Source organism: Hyla sarda, chromosome 4, assembly GCF_029499605.1.
Source record: "Hyla sarda isolate aHylSar1 chromosome 4, aHylSar1.hap1, whole genome shotgun sequence".
Taxonomy (NCBI): Eukaryota; Metazoa; Chordata; class Amphibia; order Anura; family Hylidae; genus Hyla; species Hyla sarda.
The window spans coordinates 96,002,880-96,016,215 of record NC_079192.1 but is presented as its reverse complement, the minus strand read 5'-3'; the positions used below and the strand labels follow the sequence as shown (position 1 = coordinate 96,016,215).

The window sequence follows — 13,336 nt, the reverse complement described above, 5'->3', positions numbered from 1 at the left end:
TCAAGGGCTATTTGGCTATTTGTTTACAGGCCTGGCTAGACAAAGCTCCTACCTTGAAGGCTATGGACACCTATGAAATGCATTTTTATTTCATTCTTGCTTTGTACGTATTATGGTACTTGTTAGGAACAAGCTTATTGCAGTTGTGGCTCATATTACAAGACCACCCTGGAATTTAGGCTCCTTTCACACTATGAGTATTCATCCGTTATTAAGCATCCGTTATCTGTGTAAAAACGGCTGAATAATGTCCGTCAAAACACCTTTTACACCTCTGCCTACAGACCCCCACAGCCGGGACTACTACTTCTCCCATCATGGAACAGACTTGTTTCCATGATGGGAGTAGTAATTCCCTGGCTGCAGGAGTCTGCAGACAGCTGGGGAGGCTACATTAATGTTTGTACTACTACCCCCATCATGGAACAGACTAACACACTTCTGAGACCCCATGCAATCAGAAGTTATTAAAGGGGTACTCCGGCGTACTTTGGATAGGGGATAAGATGTCTAAGCGCCGGAGCACCCCTTTAGGCAGGGGAGTTAGCGGCATTCTGCGCTCCCCTGTGATGTATCGTGTGTTTTTACTATTATTTTATCATCTTCGCAGGGTTTTTAAAATGAACATTGTGAGTGGCAGCGGGTGCCATATGTATATTAAAAGCGCTGTGGGGGGCAAGATATATAGCGCTGCCGGAAGGGCAGACATATGGCCTATATATCTAGCCCCCCAGCGCATTTATAATATGCCCCCCACATCGCATTAATAAATATATGGCCCCCACCGGCGCATTTATAAATACCGTATATACCCCCGCCAGCTCATTTATAATATGCACCCCGCTAGTGCATTTATAATGTGCCCCCTGCCATCGCATTTATAATGTGCCCCCTGCTGGCGCATTTATATTGTACCCCCCGTCTGCGCATTTCTCATATTATGCCACCGCAGCGTTATGAATGAAAAGTATTTCAGCATTATCGGGCCGGCCAGCTGCTGATAGATATATTTTTCACATATAGTGCTGCGGTGGCATATGTATATAGAAGTGCTGTGGGGGCAGATAATGCTATATGTCTGCCCCCCCCCCCCCAGCGCTTCTATATACATATGCCCCCCAGCGCTTCTATATACGTATGCCCCAAAGTATCGTATCAGCATCATCGGCCTGGCCGGCTGCTGATAGAAATGCTTTTCATACATAGTGCTGCAGGTGCATAATATGAGAAATGCACTGCTGGGAGCACATTATAAATGCGCCTGTGGGGGGTACATTATAAATGCGCCGGAGGGGGGCACATCATAAATGCGCTGGTGGTTTGTATATATTTATAAATGCGCCGACAGGAGTTATATCTTTATTAATGTGCTGCAGGGGGTATATTATAAATGCGTTGGGGGCTAGATATATAGGCTATATGTCTGCCCCCCCCCCCTGCAGCATTATATATCTTGCCCCCACAGCGCTTTTAATATACATATGGCCCCCGCTGCCACTCACAATGTTAATTTTAAAAACCCCGCTGGGAGCCCTGAATGGCTCCTCAGTACCAACCATTCAGAGTCTGTTCCATGATGGGGGTTGTAGTACAAACACTAATGTAGCCTCCACAGCCACTGGCAGACTCCCGCAGCCAGGGAATTACTACTCCCATCATGGAAACAAGTCTATTTCATGATGGGAGTAGTAGTAGTCCCTCAGTACTACAGGAGCATGCTCAGAAGTAATAACGAATATTATAAACCAGGTGCAAACGGATGACATAAAGGCTCATCCGTTTGCCATAGACTTCAATGTTAAAAATAACGGCCGTTAATGTACCCGTTTCTTGTGATGGAAGAAAAATTTGTGCATGTGCTGTTTTTTCTTCCGTCACAAATCACGTCCGTTATTCATGACGGGCTATAACAGGTCGTAACAAAATAAAAAATAATAATAAAAACCCATAGACTTGAATGGGATTTTGTAACAGATGTTTAACATCCTTTTTTAAGGCTTTTCTAATGGACGTTTATAACGGATCTTTTAACAGAACAACTTTATAATGTGAAAGGGGCCTTAGGTGAGCTTTTTAGAAAGACCCATTCTTTTACAGATGTTTGTAATGGCATCTGAACTGGTAGGGGATAGATTTTATACACGCGAGGCAACGGGACTAAATAAAAATAACTGAAAGGGAATCTAACAGGAGCATCAGTTGCTCTAACCTGAATATACATTGTGATAGTGAGGGTGATGCTGATTCAAACACATTTTACCATATTAAGATCTATGAGGCCGTTTTATTGTAATCCTTAGAAAAGGAAATATACAAATCAGCCTTTCTGAGAAATGGAGGCGTCTTTTATGCTGCACTAGCAATACTTCTCATGGCCATTCTGTAGTAACTTTAATGCAGTGGTAATGGATTTAAAACTGCTATTTATTTGGATTTGTTGCAGTACACAACGGCTGTCCTGAGGTGATTTCTGTGTGGCACAAATTTATCAAAGATCTTGTGACTTTACATAAATTTGTCCCGGGACAACTGAGACCACCACAGAAAATCCATCGCTTCTCGGCCTTTTGGCTAAGATCAAGTGTAGTATCTGTTCTTATATGTTTTTCATGCCGGTGGGCAGTAACGCCGGTATGGGGCTGGTGGGGATGGGTGCTGCATGAAGGGGACAGGTGTACCAGGGCTTTCCGGGGCTGGTTCTGAGGAATCAGCTCGACGGCTGCCCCGATGTGACCTGCTTCCTCCGGGTCTCGCCATGAGGCTGAGAGGGTCTAGAGCCGAGGTACTTTTGTGCCTCGGGAGTGATGACCCCGAGGTGCCGAAACTCACTGGGTGTACTGGCTCACTGAGTGGAAGCACGGGCACCATGATCTCTTCACCTTGTGGCAATCACCTCTTGATTCGTGGCTTTCTGGCTAGGTTCAGAGAAATTTTTATAGATTCGGCCGGATGTCCGGGCATTATATCTGCACATATTCACTTATTTATATCCTTTTTGTCTCACTGTGTCACTTTTTGCGTGTTGTGTGTCCACAGGATTTGTCAGGATAGCCCTTCTGGGTGTCCCTCCTGGCGGTCTAGGGGAGGTGTGTGTGGCCATTAGGTTCCGCACCTCCCTGCAAACACCCCGAGTACTCCTGCTTTGGCAGGGTACCTACCGTTATCGGCTCTGCGGCAGATACCTTGGCTAACGCCAAGGGGGATGCCGGGAGCATTTGTGGTCCCTTAGTAGCCTTGGCGAAAAGGGACATTGAACCTGGAACCTCGCAGGTACCTTTTGATCCTGAGGCGAAGTGTAAGGTTTGTTGGGGGCCCTCTCTCCTATCGGAGAAGGGCTTGCGATAGACCGCATCCTCTGTGCAGGTTTTTTTTGTGTAACACCTTTGCACTTTTTCTTGCACATTGGGTGATTCGAGAGCACGTTCCTCGGCTCTTAGATAAAAAAAAAAAAGAAAAAAAAAGAAAATCCTGTGCTCCTACACTGATTTCACAGCCAGGCAATTATACATTCCCCCCAATAACCCTAATCCCTTCATGGGCATAATGAGGAAAAGGGGATAAATACAATATGTCTACTTTATTTTTACTTTTGGAAGACATCAGAGGGCTTCAACGTTCAGCGGCAATTTTCTACAAAATTTTCAAAATCTGAATTTTGCAGGGATCAGCTCAGTTTTTAAGTGGATTTGAAGGGTCTTCATATTAGAAATACCCCATAAATTACCACATTATAGAAACTGCACCCCTCAAAGTATTCAAAATGACATTCAAAAGGTTTGTTAACCCTTTTCCAAGGAATAGCAGCAAATTGAAGGAGAAAATTCTTCAATTCTTCATTTTTAACATTCCCATGTTTTTGTAGACCTGGTTTTTGAATTTTTACAAGAGGTAAAAGGGGAGAAATCTCCCTAATATTTGTAACCCGATTTCTCTTGAGTAAGGAAATACCTCATATGTATATGTAAAGTGCTCTGTGGGTGCACTAGAGGGCTCAGAAGGGAAGGAGTGACAATGGGATTTTGGAGAGTGAGATTTTCTGAAATGATTTTTGGGGGGCATGTCACATTTAGGAAGCCCCTATGGTGCCAGAACAGTAAAACAAAAACACCACATGGCATGCTATTTTGGAAACTACACCCCTCAAGGAATGTAACAAGGGGTACAATGAGCCTTAACACCCCACAGGTGTTTGACGACTTTTTGTTAAAGTTGGATGTGTAACTGATTTTATTTTTTTTCAACTAAAATGCTAGTTCTCCCACAAATTTTACATTTTTACAAGGGGTAATAGGAGAAAATGCCCCCCCAAAATTTGTAACCTCATCTCTTCTGAATATAGAAATACCCCATGTGTGAACGTCAAGTGCGCTGCTGGCGCACTACAATGCTCAGAAGTGAAGGAGTCACATTTGGCTTTTGGAAAGCAAATTTTGCTGAAAAGGTTTTTGGGGGGCATGTCACATTTAGGAAGCCCCTCTGATGCCAGAACAGCAAAAAACACATGGCATACTATTTTAGAAACTACACCCCTCAAGGAACGTAACAAGGGGTATAATGAGCCTTAACACCCCACAGGTGTTTTACCACTTTTCGTTAAAGTCGGATGTGTAAATGAAAAAATTATTTTTTTCACTAAAAAGCAGTTTTTTCCCCAAATTTACCATTTTTACAAGAGGTAATAGAAGAAACGGTGTTACATTTTACATTTTCTCCTGAGTATGGAAATATCCTATGTGCGGATGTAAAGTGCTCTGCTTCCGCACAACAATGCTCAGAAGAGAAGGCGCGCCAGTGGGCTTTTGGAGAAAGAATTTTGCTGGAATTCAAGTTGGGGGCCATGTGCGTTTACAAAGCTCCCATGGTGCCAGAACAGTGGACCCCCCCACATGTTACCCTATGTCGGAAACTAAACCCCTCACAGAATGTAACAGTGGGTGCAGTGAGCATTTACACCCCACTGACGTTTGACAAAATACAATTTTTCATTTTCATGGACCACTGTTCCAAAAATCTGTCAGACACCAGTGGGGCGTAAATGTTTCCTGCACCCCTTATTATATTCCGTAAGGGGCGAAGTTTCCAAAATGGGGTAACATGGGGGGGTGTTCCACTGTTCTGGCACCATGGGGGCTTTGTTAACGCATATGGCCTTCAAATCCAGCCAAATTCTCTCTCCAAAAGCCCAATGCACTCCTTCTCTTCTGAGCCGTGTGCCCGCACAGCACTTTACATCCACGTATTTATCTACTACAAATTTTTGGGGGCTTTTTTCTTATTACCCCTTGTGAAAATGAAAAATTTGCACTGGCAGACCGTGCATGCTTGGATTTGTACTTTTGCAACAGCTGGAGGTACACTGGTTGGAAAACCTTCAGTTAGGTTCTGTTACCTAACTCAGTATTTTCTAACCAGTGTGCCTCTAGCTTTTGCTAAACTACAACTCCCAGCATGCCCTTTGGCTGTCCGTGCATGCTGGGGGTTGTAGTTATGCAACAGCTGGAGGCACACTGGTTGCAAAACACTGAGAGTTTGTTACTTAACTCAGTGTTTCACAACCAGTGTGCCTCCAGCTGTTGCAAAACTACAACTCCCAGCATGTACGGTCTGGTTGCTAAACACTGATGTAACAAACTCTGTGTTTCACAACCAGCAGTTGCAAAACTACCACTTTCAGCATGCACTGACATCCGAAGGGCATGCTAAGCGTTGTAGTTTTAAAACAGCTGGAGGCACACTACTACAGCTCCCAGCATGCATGGTGGGAGTTGTAGTTATGCAACAACTGGAGGCATAATTTTTCATAACTACATAACTACAACTCCCAGCATGCCCAGACAGCCAAAGGGCATGCTGGGAGTTGCAGTTGTGCCTCCAGCTGTTACAAAACTACAACTCTCAGAATGCCCTTTGGCTGTGCATGCTGGGAGTTGTGTTGTTGGCAGGCAACAGCAGGAGGCAAACAGTGCTTACCTCCTGCTGTTAGATCCCTCAGCCGAAGACTGCCGAGACCGCTGCTGCTAGGGACCGCCGCTGCTCGGGATTGGTGCCACACCGGACCCCGAGTAAGCACCCCTCTATGGACTTGCATTGAAGGGGCATGGCTGTGATGTCAGGAGGGGTAAGACCGACCCCGGCAGCGTGAAAACAGCATTCGAAACATTTACTTCTGAACACTGGCCAGTGGAGTACCCCTTTAAATCATTGATTAAGAGGTGAACAGCTGCTTTAAAAGGGAAACGTACATAGCAGATTTACACCTGATCCAAAAATGTATCTTTAATCCGCACTGTAAGACGAAAGTTCCTATGTTTTTGCCTGTTTCTTATGCAGCTGAAATTCTCATAAAATGTATTTTAATATATTTACAGAAATATTTAACTTTTTTTTTTTTTTGAGAAGCGTGATGCTTTCTGCAATGACAAGATAAAAGAGATCTCTGTATCTTTAAATACTTTAGCCATTACTATCCCTTATTTATAGAAGCCAAACATATTAGTATGTATTCTATCAAATCTGAGTCAACTAAAAGTACCTTATTTAATTGACCTGTTCCAGCCTCCTGCACCTTGGGCATAATGCTGCCTACCTTGGCCCTGCGGCAGCAAGCCTCCAACACCTGCTTAAAAATACATATCCTGTGACAGAAGACGCGCACCTCATTTCTTAATCGATTGAGAGTGCTGCTTTACCAGCTGTTCCACATGCATGGCATGCAGGCAGGAGCAGTGTTATTATTAACTAGTTGGGGGTTCCAGCTGGGAAATTGCCACCTATAATTTGCCACCTTCTATCCTTCAAACAAGGTAAACCTCAGTTGGTCTAATAAAACCTAGATCCCGATTGTGAAATGATGTGATTGAGTAGGCCCGGGCTACCTTCCGCAGCTGTTTTGTCCGTGACAGTTGTTGTTGAGTATTTGACCGCTGCTTTATTTTTTCTGTTTGTAAGTTTAACACACTTTGCAGGTTTGCATTTTGCACATTAAAGGGGTACTCCGGTGGAAAACTTTATTATTTTTTTTTTTTTTTATTATTATAAACTGGTGCCAGAAAGTTAAACAGATTTGTAAATTACTTCTATTAAAAAATCCTTAATCCTTCCAGTACTTATTTGCTGCTAAATACTACAGAGGAAATTATTTTCTTTTTGGAACACTGTGCTCTCTGTTGACATCATGACCACAGTGCTCTCTGCTGACATCTCTGTCCATTTTAGGAACTGCCCAGAGCAGCATATGTTTTCTATGGGGATTTTCTCCTACTCTGGACTGTTCTTAAAATGGACAGAGATGTCAGCAGAGAGCACTGTGGTCATGATGTCAGCAGAGAGCTCTGTGTTCCAAAAAGAAAATAATTTCCTCTGTAGTATTCAGCAGCTAATAAGTATTGGAAGGATTAAGATTTTTTAATAGAAGTAATTTACAAACCTGTTTAACTTTCTGGCACCAGAAAAATTTGCATCCCCCCCCCCCAAACCAAAAATATTTATATGACAACCAAGCATTTTTATTCATGCTTATCCTATTATTCTGCTTATCCTATGCTTATCCAGAGAGGACTGTAGAAAAAGACCTTGGATTCCAGACGCTGACAACTCAAGACATCAAAACCAGATGATGCTTTAGAAGATCCAGGGCAGGATCATGTTTATTATAATATATAAAACAAATAAATTACAAAATAAAAGATAACACATTTCGAGGGAAGCCTCCCTCTTCTTCAGATCAGTACTGTTCTGAAGAAGAGGGAGGCTTCCCTCGAAATGCATAATCTGGTTTTGATGTTTTGTGTTGGCAGCGCCTGGAATCCAAGGTCCTTTTCTACAGTCCTCTCTGAATACTAAATCAGGACAGAACACTCTGACTCCTGTGACCTTCCGGCATAGCAGCAAACTTTGCATCAGTTTACCTCTTTATTGTGGTGATACGCTCTATTTATTCATCTTTGAGGTGAGCGGCCATCTAAAAGGGGCATTACTGTCCCAAACGCTATATTCACTGCAAACCAAGGATAATACACGAGGCACCGTATGCGGTCTTTCTTTCTTCTTGCTACATTACTACAGGTATCTTGTGAATGTGTCTTTTGTAAATGCATTTTTTTATTTTAGGCATGTCTGTTGCATGCTACAGGTATTCTATCCTGTAAGGTCTAGTGATGAATAGCTCTATTTAGGTGAGCTCCAGAACCAGCACCCTGATTAGATTACCAGGTGCAGTGATCAAACGCCACACTCAATCTCTCAGCAAGGCTAGAGAATTCATGGGAAACTTAGACAGCAATTGGAAATAATTTGAGTGCTAGAATTGTAAACCAGTATGGCTGAAACCCCATGTCTGCCACATCAGCTAAAAAAGGTAAGCACAAGGCATACGCAAGAACCTCTAAATTATAGGATATGATATGCAGGGGAAAAAATCTTCTTCTAAGTATTATGCTAAGGATTCATAGCGACTTAAGCCACTCAACACCAAGATAGCAGTCTGGTACATAAATGGTGTAGCATTGTGACATGAGCTCGATTAAAAACATGATAGTCCCAAACAAGCCATTTCTGATGGATTTTTACTAGTAAATCACATGTGAATTTACCACTATGGACTTAAAAGTCACATGTAACTGTAATAAGATTGTGCAATGGCAAGACACAGACGAGTCACACAAATTATTTTGGTTGTGCAACACCATGTAGCTTACTGTCCCACAGATCCAAAAAATGGCATCTCTGAGCTGCTCTTGATCCTTACTAGACCTCTGTGGGCCTTATATGGCTTTTCATGACACATCCTGTAAAAATCTTAGGTAAATGGTTGCCTCTAATCTTTCACAATGTGTACAATAAATTACATGCACTAGAAAATATTTTTATTAATGATCAACCGTACTAACTATGTAAGATTTAAATAAAAATGCATAAAAACAAATATGTGAATCTAGGCCACATTAATACAGAAAGAAAATAAATTAGTCACACAGACATGACAGGGACAGGGGAGAAAAAGCAATTTTCTAACCCTCCTTCATAAGTATGAAATAGGTTTAGAAAATTACATTTATGTAACCTCTGTCCGCTGTGATCTTCTTTTCTGTATTTTCAAATAGGTTTTTAATATGGTTTGTTTGTTTTTGTTTTTTTGTGGTATGCATGTCTACATATAAATTGGTGGTATGGTAGGGCCCATAGAAGTCTGTGGGAGCCATATTATACAATACAAAATACTCAGATCTGCTGATCATTCTATGGCATTCAGCCCTGGCAGCCCTGCTGGGTAACGTTGGCATCATTTCCTTTTCTGTAGTGGCCAAACTCAAACTGTCTTTTCAATTCTCAAATGGAGATTGTATTTCAATTGCAGAGGAAGACAAAGATGAATCTGAAGTATCCATATTTTGCCATTTGCAATGAGTAAATAGTAAACTGATTTTTGTATTCACATTATTTTAGATGTTCTTCCCAATGCCCTTTGTCTTTCTTCTATTTATTTAACCCAAGAACCATGTTTCCTACCCCAAACATACCAAATCTGCACTAGGTACCTGCAGATCCAGTTTAGATTAATGGAACAGTGATGGACATTTCTGGAACAAATCTGCCGCCGGATGACATTCCTTTAGATCAATTTTCGCATGGCATGTTTTGTCAGTACTTTTCATCAGTATTTGCAAGCCAAAAACAAGAGTTGGTCCAAACAATGTTTTTTATTACCTTTCACTCCTTAATTTGACTAAGAGTGCCCAGAAGATCTCCGCATGCTATAGCCCTGTCCTTTTTTGGCAAATTCTTGGCCAATTACTGTAAAGTGCTGCACATCCGGTAAAAGCTTACCACACGGGATTACTGGTTAAAAAAACTGACCAAAACTACAGAAGAGTGGCAGTGCCCCCATCTCTTGTGATTAAACTGGCACATGCCTTATTTATAATCTATGATGAGATATTTAGGATGGATTGTACCTTGTACAATACTGGTTGGTATGGTTGTATGATGTTTAAAGATGTATGATGTAAGCAGAAAATTAGTAATTATTTTTAGACAGAAGATGTTTGGACACCATACCACAGCCCATGCCATCATCTCTGACGGGTATCTGAGTGAATGGTCCTCGTTAGGATTGTGGTATTGACCTCCATTATGCATGGTTTTAGACTCATTGCTGTATTATGCCTTGTTATCTACACTGTTATGTCATCTGCATGTATTTCAGTTTTTTTGACCAAGGTTTGGCATCATGATATATTTTTTGGTCCTGTAGAAATCCCCTGATGAACCCTGTTATTTTTTCAGGGGAAATGTGTCAGGATAAGAAGTTGTTTTGGAAACAGGAATCATTTAGGAGTCATAGATACTTCCTTGGGATGTATCATTGCATGCACACTGTTGCATTTGTCAGTGTAATGAATGCAGTTTAATCTGGCAATAGTCTGCCTGTTAAGAGGACTTGTTTGGGTATATTTCTTAAGCTGAATTTAATAAGTTATATTTTACTTTAGTGTTTGATAAGTTTGGATGTGTCATATAGGCTTTGGTTGGAATACTCATGCAACAGATAAATCTGGAGGAAATGACATTTTATTTTGTTAATTTCGACTTGCAAAATTCAGCTTTTTAATAATTATGCCCAATATGTTGATCTATTTTGCAGCACAAGCTGATCCTGAGCACACGTATCATGTGTAATCCTGAGAACCTGACTCACCGAAACCTCCTCAACCAGAGCTATGGGATCAGCCTGCCCCTGATCAGCAGCAAACCAAAAACATCTGTAAGTCTGCCACTTCTAATGTTGTGCTGCTCACTTCCTTACAGTCATAGGGACTTCTAGTCATATACAGCATAGCATCACCTTACTTCTTGTAACTCAAGCTTACAGATCTGCTTGCGTATCAATGATATCATTAAAAGGGTTGTCTAGTATTAGAAAAATGCTGCTTTCTTTTTTGCAAAAAAACAGCACCACTCCTGTCCACAGGTTGTGTTTAGTCCTGCAGCTCAGTCCCATTCAGTGGAGCTGAGCTGCAATACCAGACACCACCTGTGGACAAGAGTGGAGCTGTTTTTGCCAAAAAAGAAGCATTTTTCTAACACTGGAATACCCTTTTTTAATAGCGATTAGACAAAACATGAATGGGCCTACTTTACCCAAAGGCTATGTTCACATAGTGTAAAATGAAAGCATAAATACGTCAGAAAAATAGGAATAAAATGTGTCCGTATTTTCTAATAATGTAAACAATAAAAAGTCTATGAAAAAGTGTCTGTCAGTGCACACAGTGTTTACAAAAGCGGTGATAATTCCAATATTGAAATTATGATCGTATTTTTAGACAGTGTGTGCACTGACATCCACTTTTCCATAGTGCACATTGTTAAATTAAAAATATGGACATATTTTACAGAGGTATCTAATTCTTTATTTTACACTGTGTGAACAGAGCCAAAGCCTGGATTCTCTTCTGCATACTATAAGGCTTTGTCTATTATACTTCTGGGTATACTGTAAAAGTAATACTAAAGTAAAAGAATACATCTGACTTAGTGTATGAAGAACAAAATATGAAGTATACTATTCAGCTTCACTGTACGTTACTGTAAATGAAGGAGCCTTTCCACCAGTAGATTTAAGCCATTGCATTGCCCTATTCTAATAAACAGTTAGGCTAGGTTCACACTGTGGAATTTCTGGGAAGAATTTCTGCCTGAGATTTAGCCAGCGGCACTAATACTGCACAGACTGCATTGCTGTCCCCATAGACGGCAATGCATTTCTGGGTGAATCTTTTCAGAGATCTGCTCAGAAATGCATTGACATCCATGGGGACGGCAATGCAGTCCGTGCGGTCTTAGTGCCGCTGGCTAAATCTCAGGCAGAAATTCTGCCCAGAAATTCTACAGTGGGAACTCAGCCTTAAAGGGGTACTCTGGCCCTAAGACATCTTATCCCCTATCCAAAGGATAGGGGATAAGATGTCTGATCGCTCGGGACCCTCGCAATCTCTCATTTCGCACCCACCTGTGTGAGCTCTCCGCAGCGCTGGAGGCTCAGAATCTGAAGTGTTACGACCACGGGACCGGAGTATCGCGACGTCATGATTCCGCCCCCGTGTGACGTCACGCCCCCCCCCCCCCCCCAATGCAAGTCTATGGGAGGGGGCGTGATAGCACACCCCCTCCCATAGACTTGCATTGAGGGGGCGGGGCGGGGCGTGACATCACAATACTCTGGCCCAGTGGTCGTAATGCTTCAGACTCAGAGCCTCCAGTGATGTGGAGAGCTCACATAGGTGGATTCGGAATGAGAGATTGCGGAGGTCCCCAGAGGCGGGACCCCCGCGATCAGACATCTTGTAAGATGTCTTAGTGCCGGAGTACCCCTTTATATATGTCTGTTTTGTTATTTCCTAGGGTAAGTTCACATCACCCTTAGTATGCACATTTGAAAAGTGGTTTTAAACATGTAAGCAATTGTATGCCTGTACATGTATGCTTAAAATTTGCAATCTTATGCCTATAGTCGAACACTTCTTGCAATACAGTTGGAACAAAGGTACTGTATGCCAACGTATATTTAGCAAACATAGTTGGGATATCTCTTCTAGTAGAAATTACAGCATCATTGTCATTTGTAAAAATAAATTTAGATCGCATTAGGTCTCAGTCCTTAAACCTGCTGCGGTCGCAAGTAACAGCTGTGTGAATTGCCGAAAGCATATGCCTCACTCCCTGGTTATCTCACTCACTGGTTATCCACTCACTATCTCACTCACTGGTTAATTCATTCACTATCTCACTCACTGGTTATCCCACTCACTATCTCACTCACTGGTTATCTCACTCACTATCTCACTCCACTCACTGGTTATCTCACTCACTGGTTAGCCCACTCACTATCTCTCTCACTGGTTATCTCACTCACTGGTTATCCCACTCACTATCTCACTCACTGGTTATCTCACTCACTGGTTATCCCACTCACTATCTCACTCACTGGTTATCCCACTCACTGGTTAGCCCACTCACTATCTCTCTCACTGGTTATCCCACTCACTGGTTATCTCACTCATTGGTTATCCCACTCACTATCTCACTCACTGGTTATCTCACTCACTGGTTATCCCACTCACTATCTCACTCACTGGTTATCCCACTCACTATCTCACTCACTTGTTATCTCACTCACTGGTTATCCCACTCACTATCTCACTCACTGGTTATCCCACTCACTATCTCACTCACTGGTTATCTCACTCACTGGTTATCCCACTCACTATCTCACTTACTGGTTATCTCACTCACTGGTTATCCCACTAACTGGTTATCTCACTCACTGGTTATCTCA

The 13,336-nt window shown here is 42.1% G+C and overlaps 1 protein-coding gene and 1 pseudogene across 6 annotated transcripts in view; both read left to right on the top strand.

Annotated features, from left to right (window-relative positions):
* IQCH (IQ motif containing H) overlaps positions 1 to 13,336 on the top strand; it is a 125,147-nt gene that overhangs the window by 18,188 nt on the left and 93,623 nt on the right. For all 6 annotated transcript variants that reach the window (XR_008892391.1, XM_056571643.1, XM_056571647.1 and 3 more), the window contains exon 5: positions 10,643 to 10,762. Coding sequence is in view for 5 of the 6 variants with exons in the window: in XM_056571643.1 (XP_056427618.1) it covers positions 10,643 to 10,762 (120 nt within the window). In the remaining variant the exon portion in view is untranslated. The remainder of the gene's footprint in view (positions 1 to 10,642; positions 10,763 to 13,336) is intronic.
* Positions 2,552 to 2,631, top strand: LOC130267875 (U2 spliceosomal RNA; annotated as a pseudogene).